The sequence below is a fragment of the Ovis aries genome, chromosome 3 (genome assembly GCF_016772045.2).
Source record: "Ovis aries strain OAR_USU_Benz2616 breed Rambouillet chromosome 3, ARS-UI_Ramb_v3.0, whole genome shotgun sequence".
Taxonomy (NCBI): domain Eukaryota; kingdom Metazoa; phylum Chordata; class Mammalia; order Artiodactyla; family Bovidae; genus Ovis; species Ovis aries.
The window spans coordinates 130338874-130361827 of record NC_056056.1 but is presented as its reverse complement, the minus strand read 5'-3'; the positions used below and the strand labels follow the sequence as shown (position 1 = coordinate 130361827).

Below are 22954 nucleotides of genomic sequence, written 5' to 3'. Positions count from 1 at the left end.
CAACATTTGGAAGACCTGCATAACTCAGTGACTAATATTTTCCAAATGACCAATCCACACATTACAAAATTCAAAGTACAGGGTTTTAATGTAATCAAGAATGGAAAATTCCTTAGTATGTTTTCAGATTTCACATTGCAGCTAACGATTCAGAAACTACCACTTGTCAAGCTGTGGTGTAATATCAAGAATATTTATAATTATCTGAAAAAGATGTTAATATACTTCTTTCTTTCTCTGTTTTAATTTCTCATATGGTAAAGATTGAAAGATAGAAAACAAAAGCTCTCTAGGGTCTTTAATAATTTTTAATAGTACAAAGGAGTCCTGAGGCCAAAAACATTTGAGGACCTTGAGCTAGGATACTGTTAAATGACCCAGTCTTGAGCAATAAGTCCTGAGGAAAGTCTGAATGGGGGTGGGGGTGGGAACGGTCTTCTAAGAAAGGTTTTTCTTCTTCAGAAAGAAATAACCCGTGCATGGAAGTGACTGTACGAAAATACGATTCTCATAGCTGAGCCAGCTGTCTTGCAGTCACATGGACAGAAGCTGCAGCATTAAAGCCGAAGAGCTGGAAACTCAGTCCCACCTAACACAAAAGCCACTTGACCGCTTCTTCCCGCTGTTGCTCACAGTAAGTGGCAGGGAGAGGCGTAAAGAGCCTGAAAGTAACGAGGGCTTGTATGTAGAGTCCCACCCCCGCCTGAGAGCAGAGCACTTAGGTGGCCTCTTCTAAGGCAAAATGGTGTACAGTATCCTAGATTAGTGTCTATTTTGGCTAACTGAAAGAAATCTCAAGAGGATTTTTGCTTTTATGAAAAAGGTCATTATCTGTACCAATGTCGGTAAAAGTAGGGAATACATATATTATCTCTTTAAGGCCAGCATGGTGGTGGCTTATAGAAACAGCCTGCAGAGCACAAAAAGCCTATAGGGCTCCCCAGGTGGTGCTAGTGGTAAAGAGCCTGTTTGCCAGTGCGGGAGATGTAGGTCTGGCCCCTGGGTTGGGAAGAGCCCCTGGAGGAGGGCATGAAACCCACGCTAGTATTCTTGCCTGGAGAATCCCATAATTGGGGGAGGCTGGTGGGCTACAGTCCACAGGGTAACAAAGAGTCAGGCATGGCTGATGCAGCTTAGCACACACACAGCACAAAAGAGCTGTGAGATAATAAGCCCCAGTGGCTTGGGCTACAATTTAGGAAAATTTGGAGAGGGTTTGTGGTAGCTTGAGTGGTGTTGCCCTGTCCCCCAAGCAGCTCATGTCTATTTGGAAGCTCAGCATGTGACCTTATTTGGAAAGAAGGTCTTTGTGGATGTGCTTAATTAATTTAAGATGAGATCACACTGAGTTGAGATGGGCCCTAAATCCAATGACTGAAGTTTTCATGAAAGAGAGGAGACAGAGACAGGGAAGAAGGCCATGGCAACAGGGACTGGAGGGATGTGGGTATGACCCCAGAAAGGCAAAGATTTCTGGGAGCCACCAGAAGCTAGGAAGAGGCAAGCAAGGAGTATCCCCCTGAGAGACTTCAAGGGGACAACAGCCCCGCTGGCATCATCATTTCATAATTCCGGCCCCTAGAACTGTGGGAGAATAGGCTTCCGCTGTTGAGCTACCTGGTTTGCGGCCCTGGATTATGGTAGTCCTAGGAAGTGAATACAGGCTTCAAAATAGGGTCTTTGCAGCATTTAAGGTTAGAAAACTCAGCTGTCTGAGAATCTGAAGCCTAGAACAAGAGACAAACCACTTCTTGTTCTCAAGTCCAAGTTGAATGTGTTTTTCATACAGGAAAGCAAGCCGCTCCTTTCTATGCCTACCCTGGAAAGAATGAGAAGTGGCTGCCTGGACAGCTTTCCCCTGGGAGTCTAGTAGTTATAGTTCTGACTTTTGGTTCTAGTTCTGTTGGGCTTTAAACAAGCCTCTTCACCATCTAGTACTTTTGTTTTCTCATCTGTTATATAAAGGGATTGGACCAGTTGAGCTAGAACATGTCATCTCTCTAAACTTGTATTATTCTTGCTGGCTTATTTACGGCAAGCAAAGTTTTCTGGATAGAAGAGAGATGTTCCAATGTTCCTGTGGATTACCAAATGCTGTTATGGATTTTTCTCTTTAGAACTATTTGGGAATAGAGCCAGTCTGAGAGCTGCAATCTGGGGAGTCAACAACGTGCTGTGGAATATTCCTTTAACATAGGAACTGCCAGATGTAAATGCCTTCAGTAACCAGAGAGTAACAGAATTGAGCTAAGCTGATTGGGGGTAATAAAAGGGTGAATGGTGAGGACTGTGACAAAGACTAGGGCTGCTAATATAGGTAGAGGTGGCAACTGTGGAAAGACTAGCTGTTGTAGGGTAGCGAGTGGTGGGGACTGTGGCAAACTAGAAGGATCCTTTTTCCTTTCAAGGTGGCGATCATTGCTTAATTCCAGAAAGTTGTTGCCAAGCAGCAGTGTGGACTGAGGGTGCCAAATCTTCAGATTTTTTCAAAGGAAGTCAGAATATAATCATGAAATCTCTCAAATCTTAAACATTTTTAGTAATTGACTTAAATCTAAAAATCAACATTGCTGGACAAACAAAACACTTCTATTGACTCAATGTGGTCCCTCAATTCACCAGTTTGTAACCATCACTTTACGGCCTTGGAGTCGTTGTTTACTAAAAGTAATACACAGCTTAATGAAATACCCAAGCATTTTAACATCCCTTGTTTGAAAATTTATATGGGAAAAAATAGTTTTATGGGGTGTCCTTCAAATACATGATATTATCTTGCTGTTAAGGAAACCAAAGGGAAACAAATTTCCATTACTTCAAAGAGCTGTAAGTACAACAGGGATTTAGAACTTAGATTTGCTGACTATTTACTCCGTAGTCCTTCCATCAGCTCCTTCTGCCATTTGCAGTAATGAAAGGGTACCAGGCAAAAGTTATTTGCATTGACATGTCATATGCACGTGGATTTTGGTACAGGAAGCAGCTCAGAGGTATAAATATTGTCTTAAGAGAAATGGTAGGTTGTGTCTGAACCTTGTTATATAGCAGGAAAAGAAAATGATTGGGAAGTTTGGTGTTGGTTCGAGTTATCTTGTAATTATAGGATGTGGTTGAAATAGTAAGGACCAAAACACCAAATGAAATAGAAAAGCTCATATGAAATATTAATTGGAAACCAACCAGAAAAGTAAAAAGGGAAAATACCAGAAAGGGATTCCAGCAGCAATTATGTATGGCTATTATTGCTTACAGATGACAGTACCCATCTGTGATGGTTAATCTGATGTGTCAAATTGATAGGACCAAGGGATGCCCAGAGAGCTAGTAAAATGTTACTGCTGAGTGTGTCTGTGAGGCTTTTTCTGGAAGAGGTCAGCATTTGAATCCAGAGACTAAGTGAAGATGGCCCTCGCCAATCCAAGTGGGCATTTTTCAATACACAGAGAGTCAAAACAGACAGAGGAAGGCTGACTCTGCTCTCTCCAGAGCTAGGATGTCCACCTTCTTCTGTCCTCACATAGAGGAGCTCCTGGTACTTGGGCCTTTGGGTTCAGACCGGGAACTCACACCATTGGTTTCCCTGGTTCTCTGGTCTTCGGCTTTGAGCACGACCTACACCATCAGCTTTCCTGAACTGGAAAGCTTACAGACGGCAGATCATGGGACTTCTCAGCCTCCATAGTCACATGAGCCATTCTTTTATAATCAATCAATCCACCTCCCTGCCTGTCTCTACACACACACATACACTATTGGTTCCACTTCAGGGAACCAATATATATCCTTTCATTTACTAAATAACTGCTGTTTGCACAGTATTATATTATATGTATAGGTGCGGTGCTAGTGGTAAAGAACCCGCCTGCTAATGCAGGAGACTTAAGAGACATAGGTGATCCCTGGGTTGTAAAGATCCCCTAGAGGAGGGCATGACAACCCGCTCCAGTATTCTAGCCTGGAAAATTCCATGGACAGAGGAGCCTGGCAGGCTATAGTCCATGGGGTTACAGAGAGTTGGACAGGACTGAGTGGCTAACGCACACACTGCCTTAATATCTCGAAATTTACCCACCGCTGCCAGTACTTTGCTCCATCATCCGTTCTCTTTTACGAGGGTTATTGCAGTCACCGCCCACAATCTTTTGACTTTCATCTTGTCCCTCTTCAATTGTTCCTCTGAGAGTGATCTTCTAAAGTTCAAGTCTTATTACATAATTGCCCTGCTTAAAGTCTCTAAACAGCACCTCATTCCCCTCAAGCTAACATCCAAACTTATCAAGGTTCTTAAGTCACTCTGCACTCCGAATGGCGCTTAGATTTCCAGCTGAATCTCTCAATTCCCATACCTTCACCCCAACTTTTCTGGCAATGGCCCCTCACACCATGCTCCTATCGACTCTTTGCTGTTTCCTGAAAATACTGCTCGCTCTTGATCTCAAGCTCTCAGCAGAGCTGGTTCCTCTTAAAACTCTTCATGGAGTTCCCCACACAGCCAGCCTAGATGGCCTTTCTCCAGGAAGCTCTCCCTGATGTCCCCTCCCCTAGACCAAGGCTTAGGTCTCTTCCAAGAACATCTCATCACACCCTGCCTACCCCAGTTTTAGCATGTGTCTTGCTGTCTAGTGATGGAAATTCACTGTGCCTATTGCCACACTCCCTGAGGACAGGAAATGGATCTTGTTTGTCTTTAGGTTCTCAGGTCCTAGAAGAATTCCTGGCACATAATAGGTACTCAGTAAGTAACTGTATATGGGTCTGATTTTGGACTTCTTTCTCTTATGGCTTCTTAAAAGAAACTGAGTAAAATAATCAAAGAATATTGAAAACAACTGTCTTTTATATCAAGCCTTCTTAGCATGTGTTTCCCTTCACCTATCCTCACTTCTTTGCCCCACATAAAAATAACCCTGATCAAAATGTTAATAGCTAACTTGCCGAGCCACTTGAAGGTGTGCCAGGCACTTCACAATACCCTCTGCATGTAGAAAGCATTTAATGCTTATTACAACCCTACAGGTGGGCATTATCCCTGACCTCATTTCACAGATGACAAAGCTGAAGAACAGAGTCATTTGTTCAAGATCACCAATCCAGTGATTGGTAGAAAACAGATGACTAGTCATAATTCCAATGAAACTAAATAGGTAGAAAACATACCTTATTCTTGAGAGGGTTTAAGAACCCTGAACTGCCTATAATGACCTTCTGGCTGTATTTGGACTGTGAATGAAATGCTGAAGAACCTGCATTTTGGAGCCTTTTTGGTGTCTTCCATTTCTCCCACTGTGTGAATTTTACAGTGAGGAGGTTCCAGAGGATTAGACCCAATAGCGCTGTTCAGAACAGACAGGTGAAAACACATCCCTAAGGCCAGCAGGCTGATAAATCCTGCTGCCACTGCTGTTTCACACCAGTCTTGGCTAATTTTGTTCCATTTGCCTCAATCCCCTGTCCTGTAGAAATCTACTTAGGCACAGCTGGAATTCTCTCTCTCTTCCCATCACTTTCTGCCTCATGAGACCTCTATCCCTGATCATAATAGAAAGCCCTATTTATAAAGCTATCAAACCAAGCATTTTGCTTCTAATCAATGCATTTAATCTTCAGAACTACCCTATGGAAGTGACCCCATTTTAGAGATGGGGAAACAGAACCTCTGAGAAGTGAAGTAAGTTATGCAAGATCTCTGTTAATTTCTATAGATAAGTGGTCAACAAAGAACCATAAAGCTAGTGTCTTAAACCAATACCAGTTTATTTGTTCTTATAGACCTGAAGGTCACAAGCCCAAAACCAATGTCACTGGGCTAAAGTCACAGTGTTGGCCAGCCTCCTCCTTCTGGAGCCCCTCCGGTTTCCCCGGCTGCCACACTCTCAGGTCCCTTCCTCACACCCTCCCAACCTCTGCTCCTGTTATAACATCTCCTGCTCTGACTTTCACCCCCTGCCCGCCTTTGAAGCACCCTGAGGTTGTATCAGGGCCACCCAGATAACTCAGGATAATCTCTCCCTCTCAAGATCTTTAACTTGATTACACTGGTAAAGTCCTCTTTTTCTATTAACGGTAACATATTTATTGGTTACAGGGACTAGGATGTGGTGCTTTTTTGGGATCTATTATTCACTTACCACAATATCATAAAGCATAACCGTAACATCCACTACTGAGCTCTCATCCTTCAAAAGTGAGTGAAACTCTCTAAGCCTGCTCTCTATTGCCTACTATGTCCTAGATCTGAGGGAAGCACCTATCTCTGTCTCCACCTCTCCTGCAGCTAGAGCAGAAATTCTCATCACTGGCTACATATCAGAATCATTGATGCTTTTAAACTGTGGTGATGGAGAAGACTCTTGAGAGTCCCTTGGACTGCAAGGAGATCCAACCAGTCCATTCTGAAGGAGATCAGCCCTGGGATTTCTTTGGAAGGAATGATGCTAAAGCTGAAACTCCAGTACTTTGTCCACCTCATGCGAAGAGTTGACTCATTGGAAAAGACTCTGATGCTGGGAGGGATTGGGGGCAGGAGGAGAAGGGGACGACAGAGGATGAGATGGCTGGATGGCATCACGGACTCGATGGACGTGAGTCTGAGTGAACTCCGGGATTTGGTGAGGGACAGGGAGGCCTGGCGTGCTGCAATTCATGGGGTCGCAAAGAGTTGGACACGACTGAGCAACTGAACTGAACTGAACTGAACTGAAAGAACTCTTAAAATCTACCTAAGCCAGGATCCACGGCAGATCAATTAAAATCAGAATTTCTGGCTATGGGGCTTAAGCGTTTGGCAGGTTAGTGCTGCCTCTCTAGGTCACTCTAGTATACAGTGGCCTTTGAGAACCACCATACCGGAGAGTACCACAGAAGATTCTCAGAGCACGAGGCTACCTGAGTCCAAGATGGAAAGATTATCTACAAAGATGAGTGGCAAGAAATGAATTTTTTAGTCATTTATCCCTGGTTTAGCATACTTGCTTGTGCTTCGTCTTAGGCACATGACCTTGGGCAAGTTGCTGCTGCTTCTGCTGCTAAGTCACTTCAGTTGTGTCCGACTCTGTGTGACCTCATAGATGGCAGCCCACCAGGCTCCGCTGTCCCTGAGATTCTCCAGGCAAGAACACTGGAGTAGGTTGCCATTTCCTTCTGCAATGCATGAAAGTGAAAAGTGAAAGTAAAGTTGCTCAGTTGTGTCCGACTCTGCGACCCCATGGACTGCAGCCCACCAGGCTCCTTTGTCCATGGGATTTTCCAGGCAAGAGTACTGGAGTGGGTTGCCATTGCCTCAAGTTACTTGATGTCTATGACCTCAGTTGGCATTTTTTTTGTTATTTTTATTTGTTTCAGATAATAATATTCAGCTCCCAAGGGTGGTGCAATGGCTAATCAATCAAGACCATGAGTGAGAAGCCCTTAGCTGTGCACCTGGGCTTGCCCGCCAGGTGGTGCAGTGGTAAAGACTTTGCCTGCCAATGTAGGAGACACGGGAGACTTAGGTTCAATCCCTGGGTCGGAAAGATCCCCGGAGTAGGAAATGGCAACCCACTCTAGTGTTCTTGCTGGGATAGCCCTATGGACAGGGGAGCCTGGCAGGCTACAGTCCATGGATTCAGACGAGTGAGCACACGTGCCTGTGTGCGTCCATCCATCACTGTGTGCATATAGGTCTCCAACAGAGGGCAGTGTAGTCTTCTCGCAACCAGCTCCTACCGAGGCTTGAGAACAGAGGTCACTGAACTTCCCCTAATTACAGCGTTCCCTCAGCTCCAATTTTCCAGCCCAGAGAAAACTGACTTTGCCTACTCCTCTGTTATCTCTGACTGTCATTTCCTTTTCAATGTTCTCATCCATCTTCAGTTCTGGGGCCTTCCCGTGCCTTTCGACGGTTCTGAGCCCTGGGGACAGCAAGGAAAGCCTTCTCTGATCTCCCAATCTGATTTCAGAAGGTCAGGATATTACTGGGTTTTCTGGTTGATGTCAAGCCATCCAGCTGTACGCTGAAAAGAGTGATTATCCGCCCTTAGAAGGAAATCGCTCAGAGAATGTGGTCGGGGGTGGAGAGAATTTTCCTTTGGGCTGAGGATACAATGGTAAGTCTAAAACATGGCTGTGGTGGAGAAATGTTTTTCATGGAAAGAGTTCCCAGGGATGGAGCAAACTAGCCAAACTGCTTCCTATTAAGGATTTGCTAAAGTTGATAGTTCTCTGTGCCTCTTTCCCCCTCCTTTGCTTTTGCTAGTTCTTGAAGGTATGAGGAAGGGCAAATGAGATGGAGATGATTCAGCAGCTGGGACTGAGCATGTTTGGCCCGTCTGGCTCTGCCCCTGACCGCTGTGTGGGGTTAATAGCGTTAATGGAAAGTGTTCCGGATCGAGCGAGGGAGCAGGGCCCTGGCAGGGTCACTTTCCATTAGGGACTGCCAAGGCTGATGTCACCAGGACTTGTATTTTGCTGTCTGCCTCTCATTCTTTTAGGTGCAGAATGATGGAATAATCCGACTGGGTCAGCTTTGCCAAGGTTTGTTTCTCATCTTTCACTCAGGTAATATGTTATGTTCACAAAGCCTATTGTCTTACCCAATTTGGTTTGTAAAGGTGATTTCCATGTCCAAGACCGTGCTAATGAGTCAGCAGGCACTGAGCAAGCACCCCCTGGGACTGAACATTGTGCTAGGTTTTGGGGGGGTGGTGCGCTGTGGGGAAACCAAGGACACCAGGCGAGGTACCTGCCACGGAACCCAGTTGGGTATCGAAGGCTCACATGCACAGAATAACATGAGGAAGATGACTGGTCGGCGCTCTCGGAGCTGTGGGAGGTCAGAGGCGCCTCCTGTGGCCTGGGAAGACAGCATGGAGGAGGTGAGCCCTGAGCAGGATGGGGAGGGCTCAGGTGGAGAGGAGGGCATTCCTGATGAGGGGGCAACGCGGGCAGGGGACCCACAGTGGGTCCATGGGAATTGTGAAAATAATAAAAGCAATAATGTAAGCCAGCTGTCTGCTGAAGGATCCTGGCTCCTGGATATCTAGATGACCTCAACACAGCACAACATATGTCCCTGCCTTTTCCAAGGTTCTTGTGTGTTCTGAGTGAAGGGGTGTTGGCTTCCTCAGGTCATTCCAGGATCTCGGCTTTGTTTTGATTGGCAGCGTATTGGTTTCTCATGTCTAGGGGCCAAAGTAATGCCCAGTGATTGGATAGCCAAGAGCTGCCTCTTTGCACAGATAGTGCTTGGCTTTGTGTGTCCATGTGTGTGTGTGTATGTGTGTGTGTGTGTGCGGTATCTTTGGAAAGAATTTCACATGCGACCACAGGATCACAGAAGCAAAGGACCTGTGCCTACCACACAAGGAACAAATCCCCAAGGGTGCCGGTCATCCTTACAGCTCCCACACCACCCCTCCCCCCCTTCCTCTCCCACATGCTCAGTTGATTCCAAATAGATTCTGGAGCATCTGTGTGTCCAACAAAGCTTTTCGTCTCCTGAGTAGATGGAGAAATGCCTAGCTGAAAACTCTGGGGTTGGCCACTGAGCTGATGGGCCTATTTATTGTCTGGTTAGGAGATCACAGGCTGAGGGTTAAGAAACTCCCAGTGCTTGTCTGGCTTTTGGAGGGTATCTGGATCCTGCCAAGTCAATGTGTAGCAAAAACTTCAGGGCCTGCTTTCAATCAGGACAGGCTGTGCTCTGGGCATCCGCCCAGATCAACACGCAGGTGTGATGGCTCATCTGGCTGTAGTGGTGGAATGGCTGCGGGAGGTGAGCCCAGTTCTGAAATGCTGGCGTGAAAGCAGTAAGTCCTCGATTTTGTGGCACTTAGCAAAGCACCAAGAAAAGCCAAGGCTGAGAGTTCTGGGGGCACAAGAAGGAACACATGGAAAGAACACTGGAAATTCATCTTTAGAAAAACGGCTCCACGTTAAAAAAAATGTCCCTTCAGAAGGGAAACGTGTAACAATTCACATTGCCTCTTTAAAATTCTGACAAGTGGCCTTACCCAGCTATTTGAAATGGAATTCTATGTGCCACCCACTGGGAAGATTCAAATGTGATGAATAAAATCCATCATTTATATTATAGGTTAGCACCTAGCTGAATACCAAGAATCTCCCGGCACTTGATTATCCCTTATCCTTTATTCTATTCCATCAAAGTTAGCTCCTGGACCAAGAGATCTAAGCTTTAATGTGTTTAAGAATTGCTTGGTGCTGAGTGGGGGCAGGGGGCAGAGTGCGAGGAGAGCAAGTTTGGGCCTGACTGGGCCCCAGAATTTAGCATTTTATTAAACAACCCTAATGAAGGTGAGAGTCCCTTGGACTGCAAGGAGATCCAATCAGTCCATTCTAAAGGAGATCAGCCCTGGGTGTTCTTTGGAAGGAATGATGCTAAAGCTGAAACTCCAATACTTTGGCCACCTCATGCGAAGAGTTGACTCACTGGAAAAGACTCTGATGCTGGGAGGGATTGGGGGCAGGAGGAGAAGGGGATGACAGAGGATGAGATGGCTGGATGGCATCACCGACTTGATGGACTTGAGTTTGAGTGAACTCTGGGAGACGATAATGGACAGGGAGGCCTGGTGTGCTGAGATTCATGGGGTCACAAAGAATCGGACATGACTGAGTGACTGAACTGAACTGAACTGAATGACGGTGATTTGGGAAACAGCAGAAAATGATTTGGGATTATTATGGCTTATGCATTTGGTTTAATCAATACTGTCATCCATGAGTGACATCTTTCATTCACCTGCCCTTTCATTTGATCCTCCACGCAGTGCAGGGGCAGATGTTGTCATTCTTATTTCATGGTCAAAGACTCCAAAACTCAGGCTGCAACCTGTGATTGACAGCTGGCCTACACCCGGGGCCAAGACTCCTAGCACAGTGCTCATTCTGCTCACCCCTCTCACCTCCTGCAAGCCCCACGTGACCCGCTGTGTGCTGGTGTCAACATTGCTTCCTGCGAGGCCTTGACTGTGAGATGCAAATGAGATAATTAACATGAATGTGTCATGTAAAGCACGGGAATTTTGGCTCAGGTCCCAAACTTGGGAGCAATCCGTGCTCCTGTTTCTCTCATCTGTCACGTCTAATCTTCGGCACATCCTGTTGACTCTATCTCAGAATGTATCCCTGATCCCACCAATTCCCTCCTTCGCTATCGCCGTGCCAGCTTCTCCATCTTCCCTGGCTTGGATAATTGCTACAACCTCCTGGCTGGTCTCTCAGCCTCACCCTTGGTCCCCGGGTCTTCTCAAAAATATAGGTCAGGGCTCACTTAGAAATGCGTATAGATTTGAAGTACTATGATGTACACCTGAAACCAATATGATATTGTGTATCAGTTACGTGTGTGCACCTCAGTCGCTCAGACGTGTCCGACTCTTTGTGACCCCATGGACTGTAGCCCACCAGACTCCTCTGTCCATGAGATTCTCCAGGCAAAATACTGGAGTGGGTTGCCATTTCCTCCTCTAGGGGATCTTCCCACCCCAAGGATCGAACCCGTGTCTCTAGCATCTCCTGCATCGGCAAGCAAATTCTTTACCGCTGCACCACCTGGGTTATGCCTCAATAAAAAAACAAATTACAGGTTATTTCTCTGCTCAAAACCTGCAATAACACACCATTTCACTGAGAATAAGAGTCAGGTGTCTCTAGTGGCCCAAGTCCTATGGATTTGTCCTCTTAGCCTCCTACTTGACACTCCCCTTCTTTCTTGGATCTCATCTTCCCCTCACCTGCTCTGCTCCAGCCCACTGATCCCACAGGCACTCACCTACCTCAGGGCCTTTACACGTACTATACTACCTAGAGGGCTTGCCTAGTGACGCTAGTACAGAACCCACCCTCCAATGCAGGTAGACATGAGAGGCACAGGTTCGATCCCCAGGTCTGGAAGATCCCCTGGAGGAGGGCATGGCAATCCACTCCAGTGTTCTTGCCTGGAGAATCCCGTGGACAGAGGAGCCTGGTGGGCTATAGAGTCAGACAGGACTGAAACGACTTAACACGCGCACACACACACACACACACATTACCTAGAATATCCTTCCGCTCCGCCACACCCGCATGGTTTCACCTCTCCCCATTTCAGGTCTTTGCTCAAACATCTCCACCTCAGGGAAGTCAATCACCCTATTTAAACCTTCACACCCCTCATAATACTGCCTACTCCCTGTTTTATTTTTCCATATCTGATATCCCCTATGTGTTTTAAAAACTGTGACACAATAAATATACCATCTCAACCACGTTTAAGTGCACAGGTAAGTGGCATCAAGTAACTTTGCTGTGTTGTGCAGCCTTCACTATGCATCTCCCGAACTCTTTTCATCTCGCAAAACCGAAACTCTGTCTCCATTAAACAGTAACTGCCCATCCCCCATCCCCACCAGCCTCTGGCAGCCACCCTTCCCTTTTCTTGTCTCTATGAATGGGACTATTCTAGGTCCCTCCTATAAAAGCATATAAGTGGAATCATACTAGATTTGCCTTTTTGTGACTAGCTGATTTTATTTAGCCTAATGTCCTCAAACTTCATCCATGTTGTAGCGTATGTCAGAACTCACTTCCTTTTCAAGGCCAAATAATATTCCACTGTGTGGATTTATGACATTAAAATGAGACTTAATGGTGAATAAAGCGATAGCAATGCCAGCCGCTGTTCATGGACCAGGTGCCGAGCACGGTGATAGAGCATCCCACCAAAAGCCTATGTACTCTCATATTGTTGTTTAGTCACTAAATCGTGTCCAACTCTTTGCAACCCCATGGACTGTGGCCTTCCAGGCTCCTCTGTCCATGGCATTCTCCAGGTAAGAATACTAGAGTGAGTTGCCATTCCCTTCTCTAGGGGATCTTCCTGACCCAGGGATCGAACCCAAGTCTCCTGCATTGGCAGGCGGATTCTTCACTGAGCCACCAGGGAAGCCCACTCTCATTTTACAATTTATGTGAACAATAGTATCCTGGAATTATGGAAAGATTCCAAAATGTAATTTGAGTAATTGGACAGAGATTACACTAAGCTCACTATAATTTTAACATTGATTATATTTTATTAGTATAAAATTTGGTCATTCATCAGTTCAGTTCAGTCGCTCAGTTGTGTCCAAATCTTTGCAACCCCATGGACTGCAGCATGCCAGGCCTCCCTGTCCATCACCAACTCCCGGAGTTTACTCAAACTCATGTCCATTGAGTCAGTGATGCCATCCAACCATCTCATCCTCTGTTGTCCCCTTCTCCTCCCACCTTCAATCTTTCTCAGCATCAGGGTCTTTTCCAATGAGTTAGTTCTTCCCGACAGGTGGCCAAAATATTGGAGTTTCAGTTTCAGCATCACTCCTTCCAATGAATATTCAGGACTGATTTCCTTTAGGGAGAACTGGTTGGATCTCCTTGCAGTCCAAGGGATTCTCAAGAGTCTTCTCCAACACCACAGTTCAAAAGCATCAATTCTTCAGTGCTCAGCTCTTTATAGTCCAGCTCTTACATCATACATGACTACTGGAAAGACCAGAGCCTTGACTAGACGGAACTTTGTTGACAAAGTAATGTATCTGCTTTATAATATGCTGTCTAGGTTGGTCATAACTTTTCTTCCAAGGAGTGAGCGTCTTTTAATTTCATGGCTGCAGTCACCATCTGCAGTGATTTTGGAGCCCCCCCAAAATAAAAGTCTGTCATTGTTTTCATTGTTTCCCCATCTATTTGCCATGAAGTGATGGGACTGGATGCCATGATCTTCATTTTCTGAATGAGTTTTAAGCCAACTTTTTCACTCTCCTCTTTCACTTTCATCAAGAGGTTCTTTAGTTCTTTCCTTTCTGCGATGAGGGTGGTGTCATCTGCATACCTGAGGTTACTGATATTTCTCCCGGCAATCTTGATTCCAGCTTGCGCTTCATCCAGCCCAGTGTGTCTCATGATGTACTCTGCATATAAGTTAAGCAGGGTGACAATATACAGCTTTGAGGTACTCCTTTCCTGATTTGGAACCAGTCTGTTGTTCCATGTCCAGTTCTAACTATTGCTTCCTGACCTGCATACAGATTTCTCAAGAGGCAGGTCAGGTGGTCTGTATTCCCATCTCTTTAAGAATTTCCCACAGTTTGTTGTGATCCACACAGTCAAAGGCTTTGGCATAGTCAATAATTAGTCATCACAGTCAACAAGAGTCCAAAATGCAGTATTTGGATGCAATCTCAAAAATGACACAATGATCTCTGTTCATTTCCAAGGCAAACCATTCAATATTACAGTAATTCTACTTTATGCCTTAACAAGTAATGCTGAAGAAGCTGAAGCTGAATGGTTCTATGAAGACCTACAAGACCTTCTAGAACTAACACCCCAAAAAGATGTCCTTTTCATTATAGGGGACCAGAATGCAAAATTAGGAAGTCAAGAAATACCTGGAGTAACAGGCAAATTTGGCCTTGGAGCAGGGCAAAGGCTAATAGGGTTTTGCCAAGAGAACGCACTGGTCATAGCAAACACCTTCTTCCAACAACACAAGACTCTACACATGGACATCACCAGATGGTCAACACCGAAATCACATTGATTATATTCTTTGCAGCCAAAGATGGAGAAGCTCTATACAGTCAGCAAAAACAAGACTGGGAGCTCACTGTGGCTCACATCAGGAATTCCTTATTGCCAAATTCACGCTTAAAGTGAAGAAAGCAGGGAAAACTACTAGACCATTCAGGTATGACCTAAATCAAATCCCTTATGATTATACAGTGGAAGGGAGAAATAGATTTAAGGGACTAGATCTGATAGATAGAGTGCCTGAAGAACTACGGATGGAGGTTCGTGACATTGTACAGGAGACAGAGATCAAGACCATCCCCAAGGAAAAGAAATGCAAAAAGACAGAATGGTTATCTGAGGAGGGCTTACAAATACCTGTGAAAAGAAGAGAATGGAAAGGCAAGAAGAAACGGAAAGATATACCCATGAGCTAATCAGTTCAGTTCAATCGCTCAGTCGTGTCCGACTCTTCGTGACCCCATGAATCGCAGCAAGCCAGGCCTCCCTGTTCATCACCATCTCCCAGAGTTCACTCAGACTCACGTTTATCGAGTCAGTGATGCCATCCAGCCATCTCATCCTCTGTCATCCCCTTCTCCACCTGCCCCCAATCCCTCCCAGCATCAGAGTCTTTTCCAATGAGCCAAGTCTTTGCATAAGGTGGCCAAAGTATTGGAGTTTCAGCTTTAGCATCATTCCCTCCAAAGAAATCCCAGGGTTGATCTCCTTCAGAATGGACTGGTTGGATCTCCTTGCAGTCCAAGGGACTCTCAAGAGTCTTCTCCAACACCACAGTTCAAAAGCATCAGTTCTTCGGTGCTCAGCTTTCTTCACAGTCCAACTCTCACATCTATACATGACAACTGGAAAAACCATAGCCTTGACTAGATGGACTTTAGTCAGCAAAGTAATGTCTCTGCTTTTGAATATACTATCTAGGTTGGTCATAACTTTTCTTCCAAGGAGTAAGCGTCTTTTAATTTCATGGCTGTAATCACCATCTGCAGTGATTTCGGAGCCCCCCAAAATAAAGTCTGACACTGTTTCCACTGTTTCCCATTTATTTCCCATGAAGTGATGGGACCGGATGCCATGGTCTTCGTTTTCTGAATGTTGAACTTTAAGCCAACTTTTTCACTCTCCTCTTTCACTTTCATCAAGAGGCTTTTAGTTCCTCTTCACTTTCTGCCATAAGGGTGGTGTCATCCGCATATCTGAGGTTATTGATATTTCTCCCGGCAATCTTGATTCCAGCTTGTGTTTCTTCCAGTCCAGTGTTTCTCATGATGTACTCTGCATAAAAGTTAAATAAGCAGGGTGACAGTATACAGCCTTGATGTACTCCTTTTCCTATTTGGAACCAGTCTGTTGTTCCATGTCCAGTTCCAACTATTGCTTCCTGACCTGCATACAGATTTCTTTTTTTTTTAAATTTAATTTAATTTTATTATTATTTTTTTAATTTTAAAATCTTTAATTCTGCATACAGATTTCTTAAGAGGCAGGTCAGGTGGTCTGGGTATTCCCATCTCTTTCAGAATTTTCCACAGTTTATTGTGATCCACACAGTCAAAGGCTTTGGCATAGTCAATAAAGCAGAAATAGATGTTTTTCTGGAACTCTCTAGCTTTTTCCATGATCCAGCAGATGTTGGCAATTTGATTTCTGGTTCCTCTGCCTTTTTTAAAACCAGCTTGAACATCAGGGAGTTCATGGTTCACGTATTGCTGAAACCTGGCTTGGAGAATTTTGAGCATTACTTTACTAGCATGTGAGATGAGTGCAATTGTGCGGTAGTTTGAGCATTCTTTGGCATTGCCTTTCTTTGGGATTGGAATGAAAACTGACCTTTTCCAGTCCTGTGGCCACTGCGGAGTTTTCCAAATTTGCTGGCATATTGAGTGCAGCACTTTCACAGCATCATCTTTCAGGATTTGAAACAGCTCAACTGGAATTCCATCACCTCCACTAGCTTTGTTCGTAGTGATGCTTTCTAAGGCCCACTTGACTTCACTTTCCAAGATGTCTGGCTCTAGATTAGTGGTCACATCATCATGACTATCTGGGTCGTGAAGATCTTTTTTGTACAGTTCTTCTGTGTATTCTTGCCATCTCTTCTTAATATCTTCTGCTTCTGTTAGGTCCATACCATTTCTGTCCTTTATTGAGCCCATCTTTGCATGAGATGTTCCCTTGTTATCTCTAATTTTCTTGAAGAGATCTCTAGTCTTTCCCATTCTGTTCTTTTCTGCTATTTCTTTGCACTGATCACTGAAGAAGGCTTTCTTATCTCTTCTTGCTATTCTTTGGAACTCTGCATTCAGAAGCTTATATCTTTCCTTTTCTCCTTTGCTTTTCATTTCTCTTCTTTTCACAGCTATTTGTAAGGCCTCCCCAGACAGCCATTTTGCTTTTTTGCATTTCTTTTCCATGGGGATGGTCTGATCCCTATCTCCTGTACAATGTCACAAACCTCATTCCATAGTTCATCAGGCATTCTATCTATCAGATCTAGGCCCTTAAATCTATTTCTCACTTCCACTGTATAATCATAAGGGATTTGATTTAGGTCATGCCTGAATGGTAGTGGTTTTCCCTGCTTTCTTCAATTTAAGTCTGAATTTGGTAATAAGGGGTCATGAGCTGAGCCATAGTCAGCTCCTGGTCTTGTTTTTGCTGACTGTATGGAGCTTCTCCATCTTTGGCTGCAAAGAATATAATCAATGTGATTTCAATGTTGACCATATGGTGATGTCCATGTGTAGAGTCTTCTCTTGTGTTGTTGGAAGAGGGTGTTTGCTATGACCAGTGCATTTTCTTGGCAAAACTCTATTAGTCTTTGTCCTGTTTCATTCCTCATTCCAAGGCCAAATTTGCCTGTTACTCCAGGTGTTTCTTGACTTCCTACTTTTGCATTCCAGTCCCCTATAATGAAAAGGACATCTTTTTTGGGTGTTAGTTCTAAAAGGTCTTGTAGGTCTTCATAGAACCGTTCAACTTCAGCTTCTTCAGCATTACTGGTTGGGGCATAGACCTGGATAACTGTGATATTGAATGGTTTGCCTTGGAGACGAACAGAGATCATTCTGTCGTTTTTGAGATTGCATCCAAGTACTGCATTTCAGATTCTTTTGTTGACCATGATGGCTACTCCATTTCTTCTGAGGGATTCCTGCCCACAGTAGTAGATATAATGGTCATCTGAGTTAAATTCAGACATTCCAGTCCATCTTAGTTCGCTGATTCCTAGAATGTCGACGTTCACCCTTGCCATCTCTTGTTTGACCGCTTCCAATTTGCCTTGATTCATGAACCTGACATTCCAGGTTCCTATGCAATATTGCTCTTTACTGCGTCAGGATCTTGCTTCTATCACCAGTCACATCCACAACTGGGTATTGTTTTTGCTTTGGCTCCATCCCTTCATTCTTTCTGGAGTTATTTTTCTCTGATCTCCAGTAGCATATTGGGCACCTAATGACCTGGGGAATTCCTCTTTTGTTATCCTATCATTTTGCCTTTTCCTACTGTTCATGGGGTTCTCAAGGCAAGAATACTGAAGTGGTTTGCCATTCCCTTCTCCAGTGGACCACACTCTCTCAGACCTCTCCACCATGACCCACCCATCTTGGGTTGCCCTGCAGGCATGGCTTGGTTTCATTGAGTTAGACAAGGCTGTGGTCCTAGTGTGATTAGATTGACTAGTTTTCTGTGAGTATGGTTTCAGTGTGTCTGCCCTCTGATGCCCTCTTGCAACACCTATCATCTTACTTGGGTTTCTCTTACCTTGGGCATGGGGTATCTCTTCACGGCTGCTCCAGCAAAGCACAGCCGCTGCTCCTTACCTAATAGTTTTTATAATTTTAAAGCATTATTAAAAAAAATCCCCTCAACTCCCCCACCCCCAAAAGAATATGTACTTCCAAAAAGAGGAAGTAAAAGAATATGCGACCAAAACTGTATATTGAATGCAACGCCAAAAAGATATTTACTATCTGGCTGTTTACTAAACACAATTTCCCCATCAGCTGCACACCCTTTTTCAGGGAGAGAGTACTGCCCTATGCTGCTGCTGCTGCTGCTGCTGCTGCTGCTGCTGCTGCTGCTACTAAGTAGCTGCCTTATGCTTCAGTCGTGTCTGACTCTGTGCGACCCCATAGACGGCCTCCTTCCAGGCTCCTCTGTCCCTGGGATTCTCCAGGCAAGAACACTGGAGTGAGTAAACACTTGCTATTTCACCCCCTTTGACTCATTCTAATCCTCAGATCTCTATTTCTAAATATCCCTTAAGAGATCTGACGATTGTTTTGATCTTGTTGACAGCATAAGAGCATGGGCCTTTTCCAGACAGGCCCAAGGAGAGAGACCTCCAGGAGTGACTGAGGATGAAGAATACATAATGTTAAGTTTTCAACAGGCATCTGTCTCTCTTCTAATTGACTCTCCAGGTTCACGGAAAACTTTCAGGGGCCAAAGATTTCTGGATGCCTGATCGCTTAAGAGGAGAGTGGTTTGTAAACTCAGTCTTACAACTTGTGTGCTGTATTTTTGCTAAATAGGTAAACAGGCAGGCATTTCAATAACGCCCTGATTCTCTGAGATCAGATTTCTAGGAATGCTGGTCACCAATCGCCTAGACCTCTGAAGTCAATGGAAAGGGTCTCAGGGGAAATAGTTGTATTTTACTTGAAGGGAGGACAGACAAGGACACATTCTTGGACCTTGATCTAAGCAACTAAGTCTTCATTAGGGAGATTAGCAGCAGCTAGAAATGACGGTGGCAGAGGGAATGGGCAGTACTGCCAGAGACAGATCCAACTTCAGAGCACAGTACTCTGAGAACACGTGGTATGGAGGGCAAAACCCCGCACATCCTAGGGGACACCTGAGTGACTGGGTCACACAGAAGGATCATGCTCTCCATGAACTGGGGCAAAGGAAAACACAATAATCCCTGCTGTGCACACTCTGCAATAAGAAGGCAATGCTGAAATAAAAATACATTTGTAGCTCTCAGTTGGCTCCAACTTAGAACTGGAGTCATGATGAATGAAAGACACGTTACTCATGCACATGGACATTGAAAAGGACACCACGGAATAAAAAAGGCTAATGAGATATTGAAACAAGAAAACTGGTATCAACAGATCTCAGTGGATCTCAGATTGCAAGTGAAATAATGTCAAGAGATGAAATTAGGGGTTATAACATGGACATTACTATTGGAAGGTTGTCAGTGGAGTGAAATACACTGTTTTCTATCAGCAAAAGAGGTATCTTAGCGAAACAAGAACAGTGATTTGTTCGAGGCTGCTAATTTGGTCACTTACAAAGCCCCAGTTCTCCTGTGGCCACTGGGACTCACTTGCTTTCCAATTCTGTCTCTCTCCCCCTCTCTGAATTTCTCTCTCTTCTTCCCTGCCTGTTTTTGTCTTGCAGATGTTCTGACCTTTTGACAGAGAACTTGGCAACAAAAGTCCAAATTCAGATCTCCACCCCCCCACACCAAAAGCTCTCTTTTCCTCCTAGCTTTCCAATATCAATCCCACAGGCATCCTCTGATTGGTCATTTGGGTCATGTCATGCATCTACCCTTTAGCCAATTTCTGATGGCAGTCTACCAGAATTTATGCCCTCTTTTCCAAATTATAGGACTCTGTCTGGGAAGAGCAGCTCAGACCACAGTGACATTTCCCAGCCTAACCTGAATCCAGATGAGGCCACACAACTAGTCCTTATCAGAGGAATGTGAACAAAATTGTTATGTATATCTGCATCTCTTTTGCTGTCTCACATACAGGGTTATCGTTACCATCTTTCTAAATTCCATATATATGTGTTAGTATACTGTATTGGTGTTTTTCTTTCTGGCTTACTTCACTCTGTACAATCGGCTCCAGCTTCATTCACCTCATTAGAACTGATTCAAATGTATTCTTTTTGATGGCTGAGTAATACTCCATTGTGTATATGTACCACAGCTTTCTTATCCATTCATCTGCTGATGGACATCTAGGCTGCTTCCATGTCCTGGCTATTAGGAGTGGGAACTTATGTACACCCGTGGCGGATTCATGTTGATGTATGGCAAAACCAATACAGTATAGTAAAGTAAAAAAAAAAAAAAAAGAAAAAGAAAAAAAATTGTTAAATATAACTCCCAGCCAATGGAAGTTATGAAACAGACATACCTTTCCCACCCACAGAAGGAGCTCAGAGCCTCAAGCTCCTAATCACAGGTCAGACCTTTCTGATCTTTCAGCTTCCAGCCTTAGTCACCTCAGTGGCTCATGTATAACAAAGACATGCCTAATAGGAGGGGAATTCCCCCTCAGCCTCCCTCCCAGGAACCAGGGACAAAGACAAGTCAAATGCTTTGTTGTACAACAGATGGGTTATCTATACAAAAGTGTGTGTATGCTTGTGTTTAATTAGACTCGGGTAAATTAGAGTCTCTTTGCTTTCTATTTAATGAAGTGAATTAATGCCAAGAAATGAAACCAGGATTATAATGAGGGCATTACTGTTGGAAAGTTGTCAGTGGAGTGAATACACTGTTTTCTATCAGAGAACGAGGTGTCCTAGTGAAGGAACAATTTCTCCAGTACCCGTCTTTATATGACCATGAAATCTTCCGTCCAGGCAGGAATACACTGGAGCTCTTTCAAAAGGGAATGTGAACTCTACCACTAACCCAAGTGGTTTCTGAAGTATATTTATGTTCCTGTGATCCAAGCATAGGTTACTACTGATCGCCACTAACATTACTGAGTACTGTATTAAGAGTTTCATGAACGTTATCTAATTTAATCTTGTAAAATAGGATTTACATGTAAAATAAGTATTATAATCATTCTCATTTTTACATTGGTAATTTACCTAAGGTCACCCAGCTAAGAAACAGTGGAGCCTAGATTTCAATGCAGACGTCCAACTCCCATAAGGATTGCAATATGAGCCCTGTTCCTGCCAAGAGCCTGGTTGAATGGAAATTAGAGATTTAGGAGAGAGAATTGGAGGCATGTGGTCACAGCTACTCTTCTGTGTATTTCAAGTACTACTCTTGGGTGGAAGTTTTCATATTTGCACCACGCACCTCAAAAGCTACCTTCACTAAATTGTTTTCATGTTGTTGCTTGATTTAATGACAGGTACAAGAAACAGCTTACGTTCCTCTTCTGAATTCTGGGTGAAGCTGGTGGGCATGGGACAGCTGTGCCCTCTAGACTGGCCCAGGCGGAAATTTCTCTTCAGGTTTTTACAAGGTAAACATCTTCTGTTTCCTGCAGAACTGCTATGAAACTGCCTCTCGGGTATTGTTTGCATCTGCTGCTGTGTTTTTCAAAATTTTGAACATAACTTTATGCTCTAGTAGAGCAATTTATTTATTTATTGAGGTGTAGTTGACTTACAATGTAGTGTTAATTTCTGCTGTACAGCAAAGTGGTTTTATATATATATATATATATATATATATATAAATAAATGTATACCTATTCTTTTTTAAAATATTCTTTTCCATTATGGTTTATCATATGATGTTGAATATGGTTCTCTGTGCTATACAGTAGGACCGTGTTATTTATTCATTTTACATGTAAAAGCTTACATCTGCTAACTCCAACTTCTACTCCATCTCTTCACACAACCTCTTCCTTCTTGGCAACTACCCACTGGGTCTGTCTCCGTGATTCTGTTTCTATTTCATAGACATGTTCATCTGTCTCATATCTTAGATGCCACATATTGGTAGAGCAATTATAATGACTCAAATGGTCAGAACACTTGTTCTTTTTTTTTTTTTTAGCTTGATCCAACTTAATCTGTTTTTATTCTCATTTTATTGAAATTTCATTTTTGGTATGTTACTTAAACCCTCAAGTTTTTTTCAGTTCAGTTCAGTTGCTCAGTCATGTCTCACTCTGCAACCCCATGGACTGCAGCACGCCAGGCTTCCCTGTCCATCACCAACTCCTGGAGCTTACTCAAACTCACCTCCATTGAGTTGGTGATGCCATCCAACTATTTCATCCTTTGTCGTCCCCTTCTCCTCCTGCCTTCAATCTGTCCCAGTATCAGGGTCTTCTCAAATGTGTCAGTTCTTTGCATCAGGTGGCCAAAGTATTGGAGTTTCAGCTTCAGCATCAGTCCTTCCAATGAATATTCAGGACTGATTTCCTTTAGGATGGACTGGTTGGATCTCCTTGCTGTCCAAAGGGCTCTTAAGAGTCTTCTCCAACACCACAGTTCAAAAGCATCAGTTCTTCGGTGCTCAGCTTACTTTATACTCCAATTCTCACATCCATACATGACTACTGGAAAAACCATAGTGTTGACTAGACAGACCTTTGTTGGTAAAGTAATGTCTCTGCTTTTTAATATACTGTCTAGGTTTGTCACAGCTTTACTTCCAAGG

At 44.0% G+C, this 22954-nt stretch overlaps 1 protein-coding gene across 2 annotated transcripts; it reads left to right on the top strand.

The window, feature by feature from the left end:
* Positions 1-460: 460 nt before the first annotated feature.
* On the top strand, positions 461-21976 carry LOC121819096 (uncharacterized). 2 transcript variants are annotated; one of them, XR_009599884.1, is made up of 2 exons: positions 461-634; positions 21690-21976. XR_009599884.1 is itself a non-coding variant. In XM_042246605.2 (2 exons), the coding sequence occupies exons 1-2, from the start codon at positions 539-541 to the stop codon at positions 9018-9020; spliced, it is 648 nt and encodes a 215-aa protein (XP_042102539.1). In that variant the 5' UTR covers positions 461-538; the 3' UTR covers positions 9021-9032. The 2 variants fall into 2 exon arrangements, 1 of the variants encoding a protein (XP_042102539.1); XM_042246605.2 differs by lacking the exon at positions 21690-21976 and adding an exon at positions 8469-9032.
* The last annotated feature ends 978 nt before the right edge of the window (positions 21977-22954 follow it).

What these genes read in the sequence shown, in the direction of transcription:
- LOC121819096 (XM_042246605.2), top strand. Translation starts at nt 539, where the DNA reads ATGGACAGAAGCTGCAGCATTAAAGCCGAAGAGCTGGAAACTCAGTCC. An exon ending in TCTTCCCGCTGTTGCTCACA is followed by an intron (nt 635 to 8,468) that starts GTAAGTGGCAGG and finishes TCATTCTTTTAG; the next exon opens with GTGCAGAATGATGGAATAAT.